The 15,561-nt window shown below is 48.4% G+C and overlaps 7 protein-coding genes across 7 annotated transcripts; 4 read left to right on the top strand and 3 right to left on the bottom strand.

The window, feature by feature from the left end:
- The first annotated feature begins 891 nt into the window (after positions 1 to 891).
- Positions 892 to 2,544, top strand: DEU56DRAFT_240576 (ferritin-like-domain-containing protein). The gene is made up of 6 exons (XM_041345246.1): positions 892 to 1,177; positions 1,236 to 1,311; positions 1,364 to 1,554; positions 1,608 to 1,752; positions 1,805 to 2,085; positions 2,136 to 2,544. Exons 1-6 carry the CDS (start codon positions 1,073 to 1,075, stop codon positions 2,526 to 2,528), a joined length of 1,191 nt encoding a protein of 396 aa, XP_041200892.1. The 5' UTR covers positions 892 to 1,072; the 3' UTR covers positions 2,529 to 2,544.
- Positions 2,545 to 4,358, bottom strand: DEU56DRAFT_938328 (Alpha/Beta hydrolase protein; the record flags this gene model as incomplete). Its single annotated transcript, XM_041358843.1, has 9 exons — positions 2,545 to 3,098; positions 3,152 to 3,289; positions 3,343 to 3,411; positions 3,460 to 3,537; positions 3,588 to 3,677; positions 3,734 to 3,861; positions 3,915 to 4,008; positions 4,058 to 4,096; positions 4,152 to 4,358. The coding sequence occupies 9 exons, from the start codon at positions 4,356 to 4,358 to the stop codon at positions 2,916 to 2,918; spliced, it is 1,026 nt and encodes a 341-aa protein (XP_041200893.1). The 3' UTR covers positions 2,545 to 2,915.
- A 318-nt stretch (positions 4,359 to 4,676) lies between these two features.
- On the top strand, positions 4,677 to 5,216 carry DEU56DRAFT_749760 (uncharacterized protein; the record flags this gene model as incomplete). The annotated part of the gene is made up of 2 exons (XM_041349460.1): positions 4,677 to 4,895; positions 4,962 to 5,216. 2 exons carry the CDS (start codon positions 4,677 to 4,679, stop codon positions 5,214 to 5,216), a joined length of 474 nt encoding a protein of 157 aa, XP_041200894.1.
- Positions 5,217 to 5,379: 163 nt separating this feature from the next.
- DEU56DRAFT_240637 (uncharacterized protein) lies at positions 5,380 to 7,728 on the top strand. The gene is made up of 4 exons (XM_041345247.1): positions 5,380 to 5,449; positions 5,499 to 7,310; positions 7,364 to 7,460; positions 7,511 to 7,728. The coding sequence occupies exons 2-4, from the start codon at positions 5,568 to 5,570 to the stop codon at positions 7,705 to 7,707; spliced, it is 2,037 nt and encodes a 678-aa protein (XP_041200895.1). The 5' UTR covers positions 5,380 to 5,449; positions 5,499 to 5,567; the 3' UTR covers positions 7,708 to 7,728.
- Positions 7,729 to 8,789: 1,061 nt separating this feature from the next.
- On the top strand, positions 8,790 to 9,362 carry DEU56DRAFT_240688 (uncharacterized protein). Its single transcript, XM_041345248.1, has one exon. The coding sequence runs from the start codon at positions 8,914 to 8,916 to the stop codon at positions 9,238 to 9,240; it is 327 nt and encodes a 108-aa protein (XP_041200896.1). The 5' UTR covers positions 8,790 to 8,913; the 3' UTR covers positions 9,241 to 9,362.
- On the bottom strand, positions 9,287 to 9,754 carry DEU56DRAFT_704858 (uncharacterized protein; the record flags this gene model as incomplete). Its single annotated transcript, XM_041347381.1, has 3 exons — positions 9,287 to 9,334; positions 9,389 to 9,616; positions 9,671 to 9,754. Coding segments are annotated over 3 exons (360 nt in total), but the record flags the coding sequence as incomplete, so codon positions are not given.
- A 2,146-nt stretch (positions 9,755 to 11,900) lies between these two features.
- Positions 11,901 to 12,656, bottom strand: DEU56DRAFT_844042 (uncharacterized protein; the record flags this gene model as incomplete). The annotated part of the gene is made up of 3 exons (XM_041355089.1): positions 11,901 to 12,276; positions 12,331 to 12,491; positions 12,548 to 12,656. Coding segments are annotated over 3 exons (478 nt in total), but the record flags the coding sequence as incomplete, so codon positions are not given.
- Between the last annotated feature and the right edge of the window lie 2,905 nt (positions 12,657 to 15,561).

Raw genomic sequence — 15,561 nt, forward strand, 5'->3', positions numbered from 1 at the left:
CGGTGAAAGTCGGATCCCTGTGAATCCACGTTCACGCATTCGTATCTGTAGTATTTGTTTCTTTATCTTGCATTTTCTTGCTCTGACACCATAATATTTGACAGAACTTGGTCGGCTACTATATGTGCGCTTGTCTCCCCGCTTTGATCATCAATCGCTTCAATCGCTTCAAACGCTGCTCGCGCTATTCATCAATTGCTGTCATACACATTTTCTATATTGTTTTTCGTCATTTTCATAGAACACCTTGTCATCCTTTTTTCGCCTTAAGCTACTTTGGTTGCCCCATGTCTGGTTGAAATAATAGTATCCTTAACTGCCTTATCTGCCTGATTTTAAGGAAAAAGCTCCTTATTTCCTTAATGTAAGGAAATGGATCTCCTTATTTTAAGTGTAAAAAACGGCCTTAAATTTGCCTTATTTGACGAATTAAGGAATTTAAGAAGCGCATAAGGCACTCGATGATTTCCTGATGTTCAGAATACCAGCAGGTCAGTGTCACATCGAGATTCGATATTCTACGAGTTCAAAGTGGAAAAATGTCCGAGTCGGGACTCGGATGTACATGTTCCATTCCACAGAGCCGAGCCGAGCAAGTGTAAGAGAAGCAATCTGTATGCGTTGATATCTTCTTCGCTTGCGATTTGAAAGGCAAGTATGTTCCGGAACTGTACATGTTGTTACTGACCAAACATTCGAACGCCCAATCAATTCAAATCGTACCCCCAATTCAAGGTTTAGCGCCTTTCAGCGTCAGGCGTACTATTCACGACGCTTTCCGCCCTGACACTAGGCTGTGTTGCACCTGACACCTGATATCTCCTCTGCTTGTGATTTGATAGGCATTGGGCAATCACCAAACGCTGAACGCCCAATCAGTTCAAATCGTATTCTAAATCCAAGGTTCAGGCGTGCTTCGTAGCTGAACTAGTAAATGGGACGTAATCAAGTGTCTTTGAGGATAGCATCCCTTGATTCTTCTTTCAGGCATAAAGACAGATCCCTTCGACTTGGGAATGCCGACCGTAATCTCCTCTGCCCTAACTAACTTCCGTCACCAGTTGTTTTCGCCATGGATTACACCTCGCCACCATCCGAAGAATCTCGACAGAAATTCAAGTCTACAATCTTGACGATGCTCCGCAGCGCCATCAAGGTTGAGCTTTCAACTATCCCTGTGCGACATTTTTGCTGGCTTCTACCCAAGCATACCTCTCACGCTGTTTTGGATCTAGCTGTATCTTTACTCAATATACAGCATCATCAAAGACGATGGGAAAGGCGGAACCCAGGCGAGGGCGAAGATTTCAGGTAATCCTCAACATTCAAGTTTCATTGCGACTGTCTTTGTAACTCGGTTTAGTTGTTGTTCACCAGGAGATGTTACACCTGGCACTTGCCGGAAATCTCCTTACATCAATCGATTCCGGGCCCCATCTTTATTCTGCTGCATCCCTGCCGACCTATGGCGGTCCAGACGATGTCATTCTTTATTCGAAAATTCCACTCAGACTTGAACGTTGCGAAAAAAGCAATCTCGAATGCTTTTTGAGGGTGACTTGACTCCTATCTCGTAGCAGAAGGAATTCCTGAAGCGCTTGATGTAGATCGAGGCTCCTTACCTGGCACCGTCAAAACTCACTGCCGAGGAAGAGAGCGCTAATACCGGTGTTCATGATCGTGTTCATCCAGTTCTGGGTGCCCTCGACAAGTTCAACAGCATTGGAGAGTTCTATTCAGAGCTTGAAGACAGTAGGTCTTCGGCTTACCTTCACCAGCCACTGCTCAACTAGTACTTTTAAAGTGATCAAAAAGTCCGCAGAATATATTACTTTCAAGAATAAAGACCTCCAGTTTTCTCCAACGGATTTTTTCTCCGACAAGATGACTCAAGTGACCGACCAAAAGTCTGCGCACCATGCCTTGAAGATTATTATCGATCAAGGTGAAGGTAGTGTTGGGGTCGAAGAAGCACATTACCAGATGTTCCTCGAACTCTACATGAAACGCACCGAGTGGACATGCCAGCCTGTACCGAACTCGCCAAAGACCGAGACATACAAAGAGAACAAGCTCGTGTACGAGGTAAGCATTCGAATTGTGCACTCCGCTCGATGTCCTTGAAAGTATGTTAGCTGGCGCTTGCATTCAATGCATCGTACTGCTACTTGCTGGTGACGATCCAGAAGACGTGGCAAGTCAGTGATCTTCTCTTTCGGCGGGGCCTTATCGGAAACATCCATTCGATCATGATCGACGTCATGACACCCCTGGCCGAGTTCATGGTCAATGAACCCTTCCAGGATGGGAAAGCTGCACCCCCGTTCGAGTTTTACGATGTGCAAGCCGAAGATCCGAGCAAAGTTGATGAGGCAGCACGAAAACTGTGGGCAGCGATCCAACTTCATCTTGGAAATGCGATCAATGAAGTTCAGGATGCGGAGAAGAAGGAGGTATTGAATGTCATCAAATTTTCCGCAGAACGCATCATGTGGCCTATGCCTAGACTGGGTCATTCCTCCGTCTAGCGACTAGTAGAATACGAAACTCAAGAGTTGTTCAAGGTAGTTTAAATTTTCGCTGCCTGCGACCCAATTGTATTATGTACATGCGGAGTAGTCTGACAAGCGCTGTATTATTCCAGAAAATCCTCCCCGTCAGAAATACAAGAGATAGGTTTCCACAACGCAAAACAGGAAAGAGGTAAAATACCACACAGTATAGCGCGAGGATGAATAGCGAGGATAACAACGAGGATAAGATACGATAACGTGGGATGGGCATGGTATCCAGAATAATGCAGGATATACGATGGAATAGCGTTCGAATACAATGAATAGCGAATAGCATGTGGGTACGAAGACAGATAAAATATTATCAAAGGAAAAAATGAGCTCCTGTATATCAAGTGAGACTCATCCGCGAGGCTTGTACGAGTATTCGTCGGTGAGGAAGTAGAGTAGCAAAGCGTTCACTTCAGATGCATGAGTCACAGTGAGATCGTGGCCACCATCGCTGATGGTGACGAGGTCGGCTTGAGGCACCAGATTGTGTATCTTAGAAGCGTATTTATAGGGGACAGTCTTGTCTGATGTGCCCTTCATCATAAGAGTTATAATTGTAGTGACAGATCGATGGGACTAACTCTTACATGAATGAGCAACACTTGGTTGCCCGAGCGTGCGAGGGATTGGAATGCAAAACGCAGGCCACGAATAGGACCGTCGCGAAGGCAAGATGCCACGGCAGCGTTATAGTGAGGAAGGTGAGCAGTTTGGAGACGGACAATCTGAGAGGGAATTAGCAGTTAGTGACTAGAATAGGTAACCAGGAAAAACGGACTTCTTGTATCGGATTGGTTTCACAAAGTTCAGAGGATTTAGAAGTATTCGCAAGGAGACGCATGTAATGCTACATCATTGTCAGACGGGAGAAAAGGGAGCAACCCTTCAAGCTTACTTGGAAAGGTGGGAGGGCAGACACAGTTTGGACGAGGGGAGTTGACATAAATTTTGCTGTGCGGGAAATATCGCTCGACTATGTGAGATCAGTTAGATGGACACTTTGGTGTGCTAGTTGCCAGTTACCTCCATGATACCAGCTGAAGCAATCAGAGCGACTTTTCCATCTACAAGATGAGGGAAGTGGGCCGAAAATGCAGTTGCAACGCCGCCTCCCTGTTCGCAATTGGAGAGAGAATAAGTGGTAGATCAAAACAAGAAGACGACTTTACCATCGACAATCCGACAACGAATGCATGATCCCATTTAACGTGTTGCATAAGGAGCGCGAGTTGGGTGGTGTGAAGGGTGGTATCATAAGTGACTTGGGGAGCATCCGAGTAACCGCGACCATATAAATCTACAACATCAGTGGAATCAGACCGTAACGTACATTGAAAGACAAGAACGCACCATACAGAAGTACACGGTATCCTCGGGAGGCAAGTACAGGCGCTACATCTTTCCAGACGATTGCCGGGATGGAAAGTCCATGAATCAAAACAATCTAGCAATCTCGATAAGTCTATGATACTCGTGCACACGAACACACGCACATGCCGCCCGTCCTCCGGTCCTATGAGCCAATACCGCACCTGGGTTGTATATACGTCAGCACTAGAACACGAGTACGAATCAGCAAGTACGTACCCGCCCTAGAGGTAGGTTGGCATATGCACCGCCGCTATACAAGTCCTCTGGGTATACATTCCACGACGGCGATGAGCTCGGAAGGTGCGCTAGGGATGTATGGATGATGGGTACAGTAGGTGGTCGCGGGAAGCTGGCCAAGAGATAAACAGTGATTAACAGCGCAGGAAGGAACAGGGTTAGATATTGGAGTGGAGTTGAGCCCATCGTCGTTGACGATGTCGAGGATATGCACAAGATGGCGGTAATTAAGCACAAATCGCGTAAATCATGAAACGCTAAAGTCGTTACGTTGTCCACAACAGGAGGAGGGGTCAAATGACAAATCGTCCCAAACAAGGTCTAAAAGGGTGTCGCAATGTCACCTGATTACAGCTTATGCAACTCCGACGGATCACGTGACGTGCACCGCGCGTTGAGTTGGCGTTGTTTGGCTTTTTGATTTCTTGCGACCGACGACTCCTGCTCATCGTCACTCACGACAGCCACGACCCATACTGACAAGGCCTCTCGCTGCCGGTCGAGATGAGCAACGAATATCCACCCCTGGCTCTCGATGATCTTGTTCATATCATCTTCCCCTCACCGGCGCCACCACTCGCAACACTGGATGACCCTCAACTACCCCTCCGCCCCCAAACCGCATCTCCGGAGCCCCAAAATGATTCTGACATACAGGAGGTGCGCATGAGTATCACGGATACGCAGGATGTTAGTGGAGGGGAGAAAGAGCTACCGGATAGAGTGCGTCATGTCCCGTTCGATATTATCACGGGACCCTAGACTTATCTTCCATATCCGTACTAATAGGTGATGAAGCACACTGGTGCTGTACATCCTGACCCAGAGCAAGTCATCAGACAGGCCGAAATTATATCCTGCCTAATTGACCAGCGCGATATGCTCGTGCGACAGGCTGAGGAGCAGAGATTGCGGTGGAACTCGGAGAAGGATGGTTGGGCACGGATGGCCGAAGCACTTATTGCACAGCAGGCCAAGCACAGGATTTCGTCTGATAAGGATGAAGTAAGTCATTTTTCTCTCCCTTTAGCGATTTTGGTCTAGCAAGACTGCATCGCCGTCTTGATAAATCACTTTCAATGTGTATCATGCCAATTAGTTGGCCACGACGCTGTTGGCCGTAAGCCAGGCTTATGTACATGTGAACATGGCAACATGGCTTATGTGGTCCTCGTCGCCTCTCTTTCTCTCTGGACTACAAGTGACTGACTTTGATTCAGGACCTTGAGCGACAGCATGCTATAACTGAAGCAGACAATCGAAGTCTCCGCCAACGAGTAAGCTAGTCCTTCCGTCATACACCCCTATCGCTAATAACCCTACTAGCTTCATGAAACTCAATCGCGCCTCTCCATCCTCGAAGGTGAACTATCTCGCCTCCGCCCCTTGCTTCTCATGCAACCGCTCGCATTAAATGGGCCTGCCACACTGAATGAAGCGCCAAGGGCTCGGCCACGCCGGCGGAGAAAGAAAGATCCACTAACCACGGAAGACGAGGACCCTGGTCCTGATCCTTCTGACGATGATCATCCAGGGGAGCCTGAAGATACGCCTACAACCACGCCAAAGCAGAAAAATCGTACAGCAGCAGCAACTGTCCAGCCGCATGCTCCCAAACGCCGTCACTCTCAAAGGCGTGCTCCGCGAGTTCTGACTGCAGATGCAAGAACAGAGCACTTGCTGCTAGCGGCAAAGAAAATAGGCAAACACCGTGCCGGAATTATGGCTGGCCTCACACAGTCTCTAGATAAGCGGCGGGAGGAATCAACTTCTACCGTTGTTGTTACCCCCAAGACACCAAAGCGCACGGCAGCTATCCCCCCTGGGCCAGGGTACGTCTATCTCAATAGTCCTATGCGCCCAGGTGCTGTGCCGGTGCTTGTTCCTGCATATTCGCACCACCTGCTCAAAACCCCAAGCTCTTCTAAGACAGCGGCTTCAGCATCTTCCTCCACCCACCAACAGAAGCAGCAGGGTGCGCGGATCCAGAACCCACCAACGCCTTTGGACTCTCTTTTAAGTGCAGCAAGGTCGATGATGGATAATGAGGAAGATGAGGAAGAGACTGCCACCGGCACAAGGCGTTCGCGGTCAAGCGACATCCCTGACAGCCCTATACCGAAACGCAGGAAAATCGTCGCTCGGGACAAGGTCAGTGCGCTCAGAGACCAAGCAAGAGATCAAGGTGCAGGACAGCCAAGCAGTAGCTCGGCTGGCTCCAATTCAACTGCTATTGGCAGGGTTAGATCAGGGCTGGACGTACTAGCTGATCAGGCTGCCGCATTCTCTTCGCAAGATCAACAAAGTCATTTAGAACCTCAGTCACTGGCAAAGGGTAAAGGAAAGGAGAAGGCGCTCACCATTCCTGACAAATCTTCCGACAATCAACTGAGAGCGAAAAGCAAGTCGAAGAAGAAGCAGCCCCTGCCTGACGTTGCCTCCCAGCCTCCTCGGTCCCGCCGCCCCTCGCCATTGCCTCGAGGAAATGCAGTTGACTGGGGTTCCGGACCGCCAAATCTTCGTCCAGTCCAATGGACCGAGGGGCCTATCCAAGATTCGTCCGGGAATAACGGTTCTGCCAGTGAGATTACGATAGCTGCAACAGCTGCCTCTTCTCAGTCTATGACAATATCCCCTACCCCTCCGCGATCCGAGCCGGCTGATCAAGTGATGCGTGATCGTCCCAGCAGCGTGGCCACACCACCGCCAACACCTCCCGCCGAACACACTCCCGAACCCAGCATGGATGCGCCCCCCAGCCAGTCCGCCTTTATTGATCCATTCCTTGTACCTCCTTCTCCTGAGCGTGAAAGCTCCCCAGCTACAGAAGCTGTAGCACCGTCGTCTGCACTACACCAGCGAGCAGTCACGACCCCGATCAGTAGCAGTTGGGGAGATGCCCCGTCGGATTTGCAAGCACATCTGCGACATGAGACAGCTCCTGGGAACACCGACGCCGGAAGCGCTGATTCGATCGCTGATAATACCGAATTAAGTTCTGGTCCTGCAACTGAATCGGGATCTGTCGCGATCACGAAGAACAAAGAGGTCACCAGGGTTGTGGGCCAAGATGTCCCCAAGAGGCAGCGAAGTCCTTACGTCAAGTGGAGCAAGGAGGAGGATGATCTACTTGCTCAGGTCTGTGTTCTATCATCATGCAGCGCGGCAGCATCCTTGACACGTTGTAATAGGCCGTCGCAAAATACGGACAGAAGTGGGACTTGGTCCAGAAAGCGTTGCCATCGAGGGGGTATCACCAGGTTCGACAGCGATGGCTTCGTAAGCTAGGTTCGCTGCAAATTAAGCATCATTCACTCCCAAAGCTTACCCGACTTTAGGAGTCTTCGACAGCAAACCAGACTTGTCTGCCTTCCAAACTGGTAGTTTTTCATCTGGCTCGCGTTTAGGGGAGACGCCGGGATCACCCGTTCCTGCTGAACCTCCTCCGAACCCGAAGCTGGGACTTGCTCCGTTGAGTAGCGAACTTGCTTTTTCGTCGTTTTTATCTGGGAGGGGGGAGAGTCGACCATCGTAGCAAAATTGTCGCTATCTTGATAATTGCTGAGAGGATTGTACCTTACTGTATGGGTTTATTGACTAGTAGCACCAGTCGCTGGTCAGATTGTAATCGTTGTGCGGGTAGTATGTAGCAGCTGCTTGATTTTTTTCGGATATTAATGAAGAATGCAACACTTGGGAGTGACTGCAAGTTGCGCTCAGCGGCAGCCAGCGGCTAGTTCTTATTCCTAGATAGGAAATTTGTTCTTTGCTTAATTGTCCAAAACTTTCACCTTGTCCCGGTCAGTCGTCATGCATTCATGATCACAGCTGCAGTCCGGGCCAAACTAGGGAACTTTCCTACAACGCCAACATGTACTTACTTGTCCGCGCTGTCAAATCGTCGCCCTGTCCACAAAATCCATTATGACAACGTCCCTGGACCCTCTACAAATAATAGCATCAATTGTGGTGTGCTTTCAATATAAGCATCAAATCTCTTTCATGGCGAGTTCGTGTGGCTATTCCAGAGTCCTCACGCCTGTAGATGATATTGACTTTGCCGCTATTTGGGACACACTCCATGTATCGCACGCTGCTGCAAGGAACGAGAGTCAAAGGTGCTGTTTATCTCCTTGACTTCTAAAGTTGATGCAACAGTTCCTTGAGGAATGTGCGGGTAAGCGCCATCCATCCTGCAACATTTTCTTTGCTCACCACGACAACATACTCAAATTTGCTTTTTAGGGCTTGCAATAGAATAGCAGTAGGCACCACTAACTTGCATGCATTCAAACACAGGCGACTGTCGTTGTCAGTGCCAACGTAGCATTCCTGGCAGTTTATGTAAGCAGTACGACCCAATATACGTACCATCTGCTGATAAATACATTCGTCTAGGGGATCAACGCGCTGAAAAACCCGCTTCACTTTCATTATCATTGTTTGCCATGATGTGCATCACCGTCGGGGTGTACCACGTGTGACGACACTAAGGCAAGGTGGACGCACTCTACTAGGATGCAGCACGTATCACACCTAATTCCATGTTCTTGATGGATCATTGATTCGATCTCAGGACTCGTACCTATACCATGTCTGACGCCTGGGTGAACACGTTGACTTGACCATAACTGCTTGTTTTCTCTCACTTCCAGTCGTGTCACTGTTGTGGTCCGTCCTCTGCTTCACTATCGCTATCACCACCTTCTGCATTCAAGGCACCAGCCTAAACAGCGGAATCATGCTCGTTACCCTATTGAGCCTTCTTGCATTCTTTGCTTTCGTCAAACTGCCCTTTTTCTGGCACATCTGGAGAAGTCCCCGGCGCAATGAAATCGAGATGGCAGTGAAGGACTTGATTAAACTTGACACATGCACACTAGGTCTTTCATTATTCCTTCGTGGCACGCCACGAGCAAGGTCAGATCAGATCACTCTTTATACTTACAGGCTATGCATAATCACATTGGTTAATTGTATGCATGAGTTCGACACCTACACTAACGACCAAGTCCTTTGTAAGGAAGAGAAAACGGAATACGAGTCCAGGTTCAATCTATCAGTATGATTTCATATGATCAAAAGCTTTCTCCAGTGTGTACCATTCACGCATGAATGTTTACCGTCGCGTTGCGATATTCAAGAAACGGGTATGGAGCCGCCTATCAAACAGGCCTCAGATTATGAATGAAGACGATAAAGTGAAGTCCTCGTACCCCAAGAAGACACAGATGCGTGAGCGTGAAGATAGCAGGACCCACTGCAAGGTAAGAGGGGATAGTGACGGTAAAGTTCTGGTAGTAACCACCAGGAAGGGGGTTCTGAGGTGTCCAGGGGCCTGCATAGAGTACGGATCCTAACGCATCTGCGGGGTGGGGGCAGCCGTTTGCGCAGTTATTGATTGCCAAGGCAATGCCAACCTGAATGCAAGATGCCATGGATGTCTATAATATCTGTCAGAGTGAAACATGATATTGAGTGACGAACCAACTACTAACCGGTCTGATAACCTGAACGGCCACTGTCTGACCGGGGGAGAATTGGGCCCCATTCTGAGGGAACCCTAGCTCGATTGTCTGAGCTAAGGCAGCAGAAATCCCTACAGCAAAGATGGTTATGCACTTGGAGAACTTCATTATGTGAATGGACAGTTGACTGCGAGGATGTTTGAAAGATGCTTTCTAGTTCTTATTCGCCATGCAAGTAAGACCTTTATACCCAAGGTGGCATTGTTTACGGGGGCATTGGGTGTCAAATGATACATGCACTGCGTCGCGCATTAAATCATCATTGCACGGTGTCAATAACTTTCGACGTTCAGGTGGAGTTAAGTGTTCGGGACACTTGGGGCATTTGACAGTCATAGCTGTGACTAAGTATGGTCATGTCAGTGTTTCAGACCAGCCATGAAGATGGGTCGAAGACTGGAGGAGCACGAAACCGATTTCGGAAATGTATCCTGAAATTAATATCCCGTCAAGTGAAATGCCCACCGTTGGCATTCAGTTCCACACGCCGGTAACTTGTTGCCGCCAAGTCACCATCGAAGCAGTGAGGTGACTGAAGCTAGTATAAACCGCCCACTCACCCACCTGTCAGATCATCGACGTACCGTGACGTTAGCGGTGATGTGAAGCCGGACAATTTGCTATCCTTTGTCAACAGTGACAAGAAATTGCTACAATGTAAATGCTTGATCCGAGGGGCGCGGGTACCTAGGTGGGTCAAGGAAGGCACAAGTGAAATTCAATCTGGTAGGTCTGCATTTGTTTTACGCTCACTAAAACAGCCGCAAATCAAAGCCTTTCGCAAACAAAAGCAAGTCATTGCACAGTGGCAAAGAGGTCGAAATGCCTGTTACTGCCACAGCAGAATCAGTAGCAGCAACGATGAAGTGGATTATGTATACTCACTCCACCCTGGACTACGCGCGCAGGAAGAGACTAAGTAGTATTACATCCGCGAGTAAAGCTCTCCTAGTCTCGAACCTTCATCCCAAATTGGGACCGCCAAACACAGCTGAGTATTGCCTCTGGGGCCCCTATCTCCAATGTGGATTTAGTGATAGGTACCACGATCAGGGATTTGAATTGTTCCTAGAGGTACAGCGTGGCCATAGCTTCGTCGAATGAAGTCACTGGCGGCGATTCAAAATGAAGTGGATAGAGTGCACCAGTGGTTGAATGTTCATGCTTTGAAACCATATCCATTCGTGTCTCACACCCTGGGTGAGCCTTTCATTGTGTCGTAGTCACCTACAGTATCTTCGGGCGCCAACATGTGCAAAAGTTAGAAGGTAAGTTGTGGTTATGAACTCGAGTCGTCCTCTACACTTTTTCTCTTCAAACTCCGACAAGTGCCTCAACTTTAACTCCCAGGCCCGCCCCATTAGCATAATGTCTGGACTCTGGCACCGAGACTAAACTTCAAGGTATCAATGATTACATTGTACAGCGTATTGTTCCTCAAATTTAATTGCTCACCACATGTGTTATATTACCGACATTGACCTGTTGCTCCATTCATTATATGTTCTTGTCAGTCCGAAGGCTGAGGTCCATCCCATCGGGTCGTGAAAACATAAGTCGTTCGTATCTTTAGATCTCGATCATCTTGTCCTTGATATTTTGATTCCGGAATAGAGGACATCTACGAGACACATCCAACACATCCTCAGTAAGCAATGCCTTTACCATTTTGCGAAATCGATATTTGTATCCCGGAACTTTTGTGCGTTGATCCATGCGCCTAAATAGAATGTGAGTCATTCGTGATGCAAGATGAACCAAAGCAGAGCTGTCGCTATGTCCATCAGACCAAGCTCCATATTTGGCTGTAGCACAACGGCCTTGTGTCTTTCCAAATTCACCCTGTGACATGCCTTGGCCATGCAAGGCCCTCCAGCTGGCCGCCAGATATTGGAAAGAAGCCTACCGTTCTCTATCTCTTGCATCATGTATCAAATTCATATGACCAAGACGTATTTACGTCGGGTCAGAGCGTTAAGATGAAATGGCAACGATTACAAATGCCCTAGATCCCGATAGCAACACCTTGAGGATAGATTTGGCGCGAGTGATCAAATGCTTCGGGCATCTGATGGGCTGGTTATGAACGCATTGGTGTGTTGTACAAGTCTATAGATACACGGTTTCCTGATTGTCTTTGTGTGGTAGAGATTGCATTGTAATTCCTTATACTCGGACGGTTTCATTTCATAGGTTTTGGGGTGTAGGTATCTGGGTTTCATTTCATGACACGGGTATAAGAGTATAGTACATTGTCCTAGTTATATATTCGTGCTATCATTAAGAGATCATCATACATGTGAGGCGGAATGCAATGCGTGAGATAATAAAAACTTGCAGAATTTGTCTGTGGAAGACATCCTGGAATCTATTCCCAGTCCACACTATTTGCAAATTCTTCCAATAAATCGTCCGACTCCAAAGTGATGTTGTCATCTTCCGATGACTCGTTCGAAGCCTGATCGTCATCTACATCAATGATGACGGGCGCTTGGGGCATTGGGGCAGGTCCATCAGCGGCAGGCCCTTTGGGACAAGTCTTCACATGACGGTTCAAAGAGTCTGAGCGACTATAACTAGTAGAATCCATATATCAGCCCTAGTGACATTGAAAGACGTGTGGTACTTACTCGTCATCACAGAATGAGCATGTAAATTGACCGTCGCTCTCATTGTGCGTATTCGATCCTATGATATGGTTCCGTACACTGCCTCTTTTCATCGGACGTACGCCTTCACACTGCGGGCGGGGACATTTATACTTGACCTCGCCATCCTCTAAGACCGGTGTCTGATGAAACAGCCATCAGTGGGATAGCCAGAACTAAATAAATAAATTCGACTCACAAAGTCGGGAGGTATACCATGGTACACTCGTGGGCGTTTCGTACGAGTCTCTCGTCCCGCGGCATCATCATCCACCGCCTTGCGCTTCCCTACTCGCGCTTGCTGCATGGGTCCCTGCTCGAGGTGTTGGACATCGATGGATTGTACCATAGAGGGTACGGATTGAGAGTGATACTGCGCTACGCCCACAGCCTGGGGGCCAGGGGCATACGCGCCATAAGGTAGGGGAGGAAGGAAGGAGTAGCCGTACGGTGGCCCCGAGACCATATGAGGCTGGGGGAATTGGGTTGGAAATGGAAGGGGAACACCTATGGGCCACATCATATGTTGCATGACGCGAGGCACGCCAGCACTAGACACCGTATTCGCAATTCCGTAGGCTGTGGAAGCCGGCACAGGTGCAATGAGCTGACATGGGTACATAGGATGGTAAAGTCCAAAGCGCTGGTGCTGGGGTAGAGGGTGGGGGTGGGGTGGAAGCTGAGGATAATGGTGGGGTGGAAGCTGAGGATAATGGTGGGGTGGAAGCTGAGGATAATGGTGGGGTGGAAGCTGAGGGTGAGGGTGGGGTGGAAGCTGGGGGTGGGGCAGGCCTGCGATCCCACTTTGGTCAATTTGATTCGCATGTTGGTCCATATTCAATGACTGAAAATGCTTGAAATAGAAATAGCTTGTCGAATGGGCGAGGATCTAGCTCGTAGCAGTATAAGATAAATAACAACAGGTGAAGTAAGTGTACAAGAGAAACTCACGGTGCACAAGCTAGATGGTAGACGGTGCACAAGCTAGATGGTAGATGTGGAAGGCAAAATACGATGGATGTGGAAGAGATGGAAAGGGATACAAGTGGCAGTATTTAAACTCGTGGGACACCTGCAACAAGCAGATCAAGGATTTGGCTTACGTTGCGGCGCGTCGAGTCTTGGACGCGTTCCTTCCTTTTGCGTCTTGTCGTCCACACCTTTGCACAGCCTAAGCGGCATAGTGAGCACAGCTTAATCGTATACAAAGGAATGCATCCACAGACCTTTCACATGTGCACATTTTGTCGACGGACAATCTCACGACACAGGCCACCCAGATATTCCCCCATCTGGCTGGGGGATCTTCAATCAGGGGGATTGTCGAGAAGAGTGCGGTAAGTCAATAATGATCAAACATTAAACGCGAAGCGCTGGATCTCGATTTTAGATTACTTTCCCTTGGCTGGGTATGTTCTTCGTGCGTATCCTGTTGGTCGTTTTCTCAAGATGTCGCCGACAGTCATTGCCATCCAAAATTGCACACTCAAAATCTGATTGGCAAAGTCTATCAACATAAACGCAATGGACAAGAGATCGCATGCTTATTGACACTAACGAAAAATATATTTCTCCAACCACCGATGCATCTCTCGACCGCGCTCAAGTCACATTGCATCTCCGGGCTGCCAGGAACAGGTCCACACGGACGGCGATCTCCGCACATCAAGAACTCCTCTCTTCTTTCTCACAAAACAGTTCGCCATTGGACTTTTAAATGAGCAGCCCGCGTGTCAATCTGGCGCATGCTCTCCGCGTCCAAAACCATGCTGCGTGCAGTTGGACATGTCAGATCACGTCAAGACCAAAGTTCAAGGTAAGAGACGTACCGTTGAGTCAAGTGCAACGAGCAACTCAGTGTCATGAATCGCCTCGTAGATGATAGTGCCCTGGAAGGCCGCAATCCACCTGCGGGATTTTGATTTTGGTGAGTGCTGGTCCTTAACATTTAATTGGACTTATAATGAGTTTGTCAGGATACATTGACTGCCCACCGTAGGCCTTGGGCATTCTTACGAAGGCTCGAAGCGTCTATATTCCCAGCAAAAACAGGGTCAGACGCGGTATAAAGGGTCTGCACGAGCCAGCGTGTTTGTTTCCCGCACGTGGCGCATTTCTTAAGCGCCCGCAGGGTTAAGATGTGTGGAGAACGAAGTGCATTTTTGTACGTGTTCTCGCATCCTCAAAACACCATCAGGGGGGTTAAACCACACTAGATCACCAAAAACATGTGGGCCGGGCGAACGACTCCATCTCACTACGTCAAAAAGGGCACCGACTGGTGAAATGGAAATAAAATACTCACCAATGTTTAAACGCTCAGGTGAATAGGGCGGTCTCGTTCGCTTTTAAACCACCTAACTGGAGCACGAGCTTCAACCAACTTCAGCGCCAGCGCCCTTCCCCCTCCTCGAAAAAACCCGAGATTCGATCAAACTTTACAAAGAGTCTGAGGATGGAGGAGCCTGAGGGAGTTGAAGTCGAGGAGGTTTCTTAGATGGTTCTGCTGGTGGTGGTCTGGACGTATACAGGTGAGTCGTGACGCATGTTTGGTCGTTTTCTCTATGAGACTCGTGGGACAGGATAACACGTACTTCATTGGCTTAGTAAGCAATTTCTAAGTAAGGAGCGGATATGCAGATCCAAAACATCGTTCTCTACCGTGACGCTTTTCCTCTTCAAACCGACGTTAGTGCCATCACATCTGACTAATGCAAACCTCAAGATATCAATCCTACGCGATATTCTCATCGTCTTCAGCAGCTACTGGAGTCTCTGCCAATAGCATGACAAACCTTGGCACCGAGTCATTTCACAAAGTCAAGACACATTCCAGGCTGTATTTGAATGTGCTGGTGTTCTCTTCATGATATATATATAGGATCGTGCAGGCGTTTGCGCGAAAGTGTACGATTCTCTTTCCCTAAGCATTTCAACTCACCGAGTGAATTTCCTGTGCTAGAGCGTCAATCTCATGTCTACTCATATCCCACACGCTAATGTTATTGTGTATTCGCATGCATGGTGTATCTGGCAGCAGCATTCAATCATATCATTCGCATTTCTTCAAGTTCGTTGTTTGCTCTTCGTTGTAGTTTTACTGTCCACGGAGACCACCTTTCCCCATGCCATTTAATTAAGATATCGCGTCACTTGAACATGCACTGGCAACATTAAGACTCCTAATGTTCCCAGTGCATGTTCAAGTGACGC

This window comes from Suillus clintonianus (genome assembly GCF_016758775.1).
Source record: "Suillus clintonianus strain FC179 chromosome Unknown DEU56scaffold_201, whole genome shotgun sequence".
NCBI classification, from domain to species: Eukaryota; Fungi; Basidiomycota; class Agaricomycetes; order Boletales; family Suillaceae; genus Suillus; species Suillus clintonianus.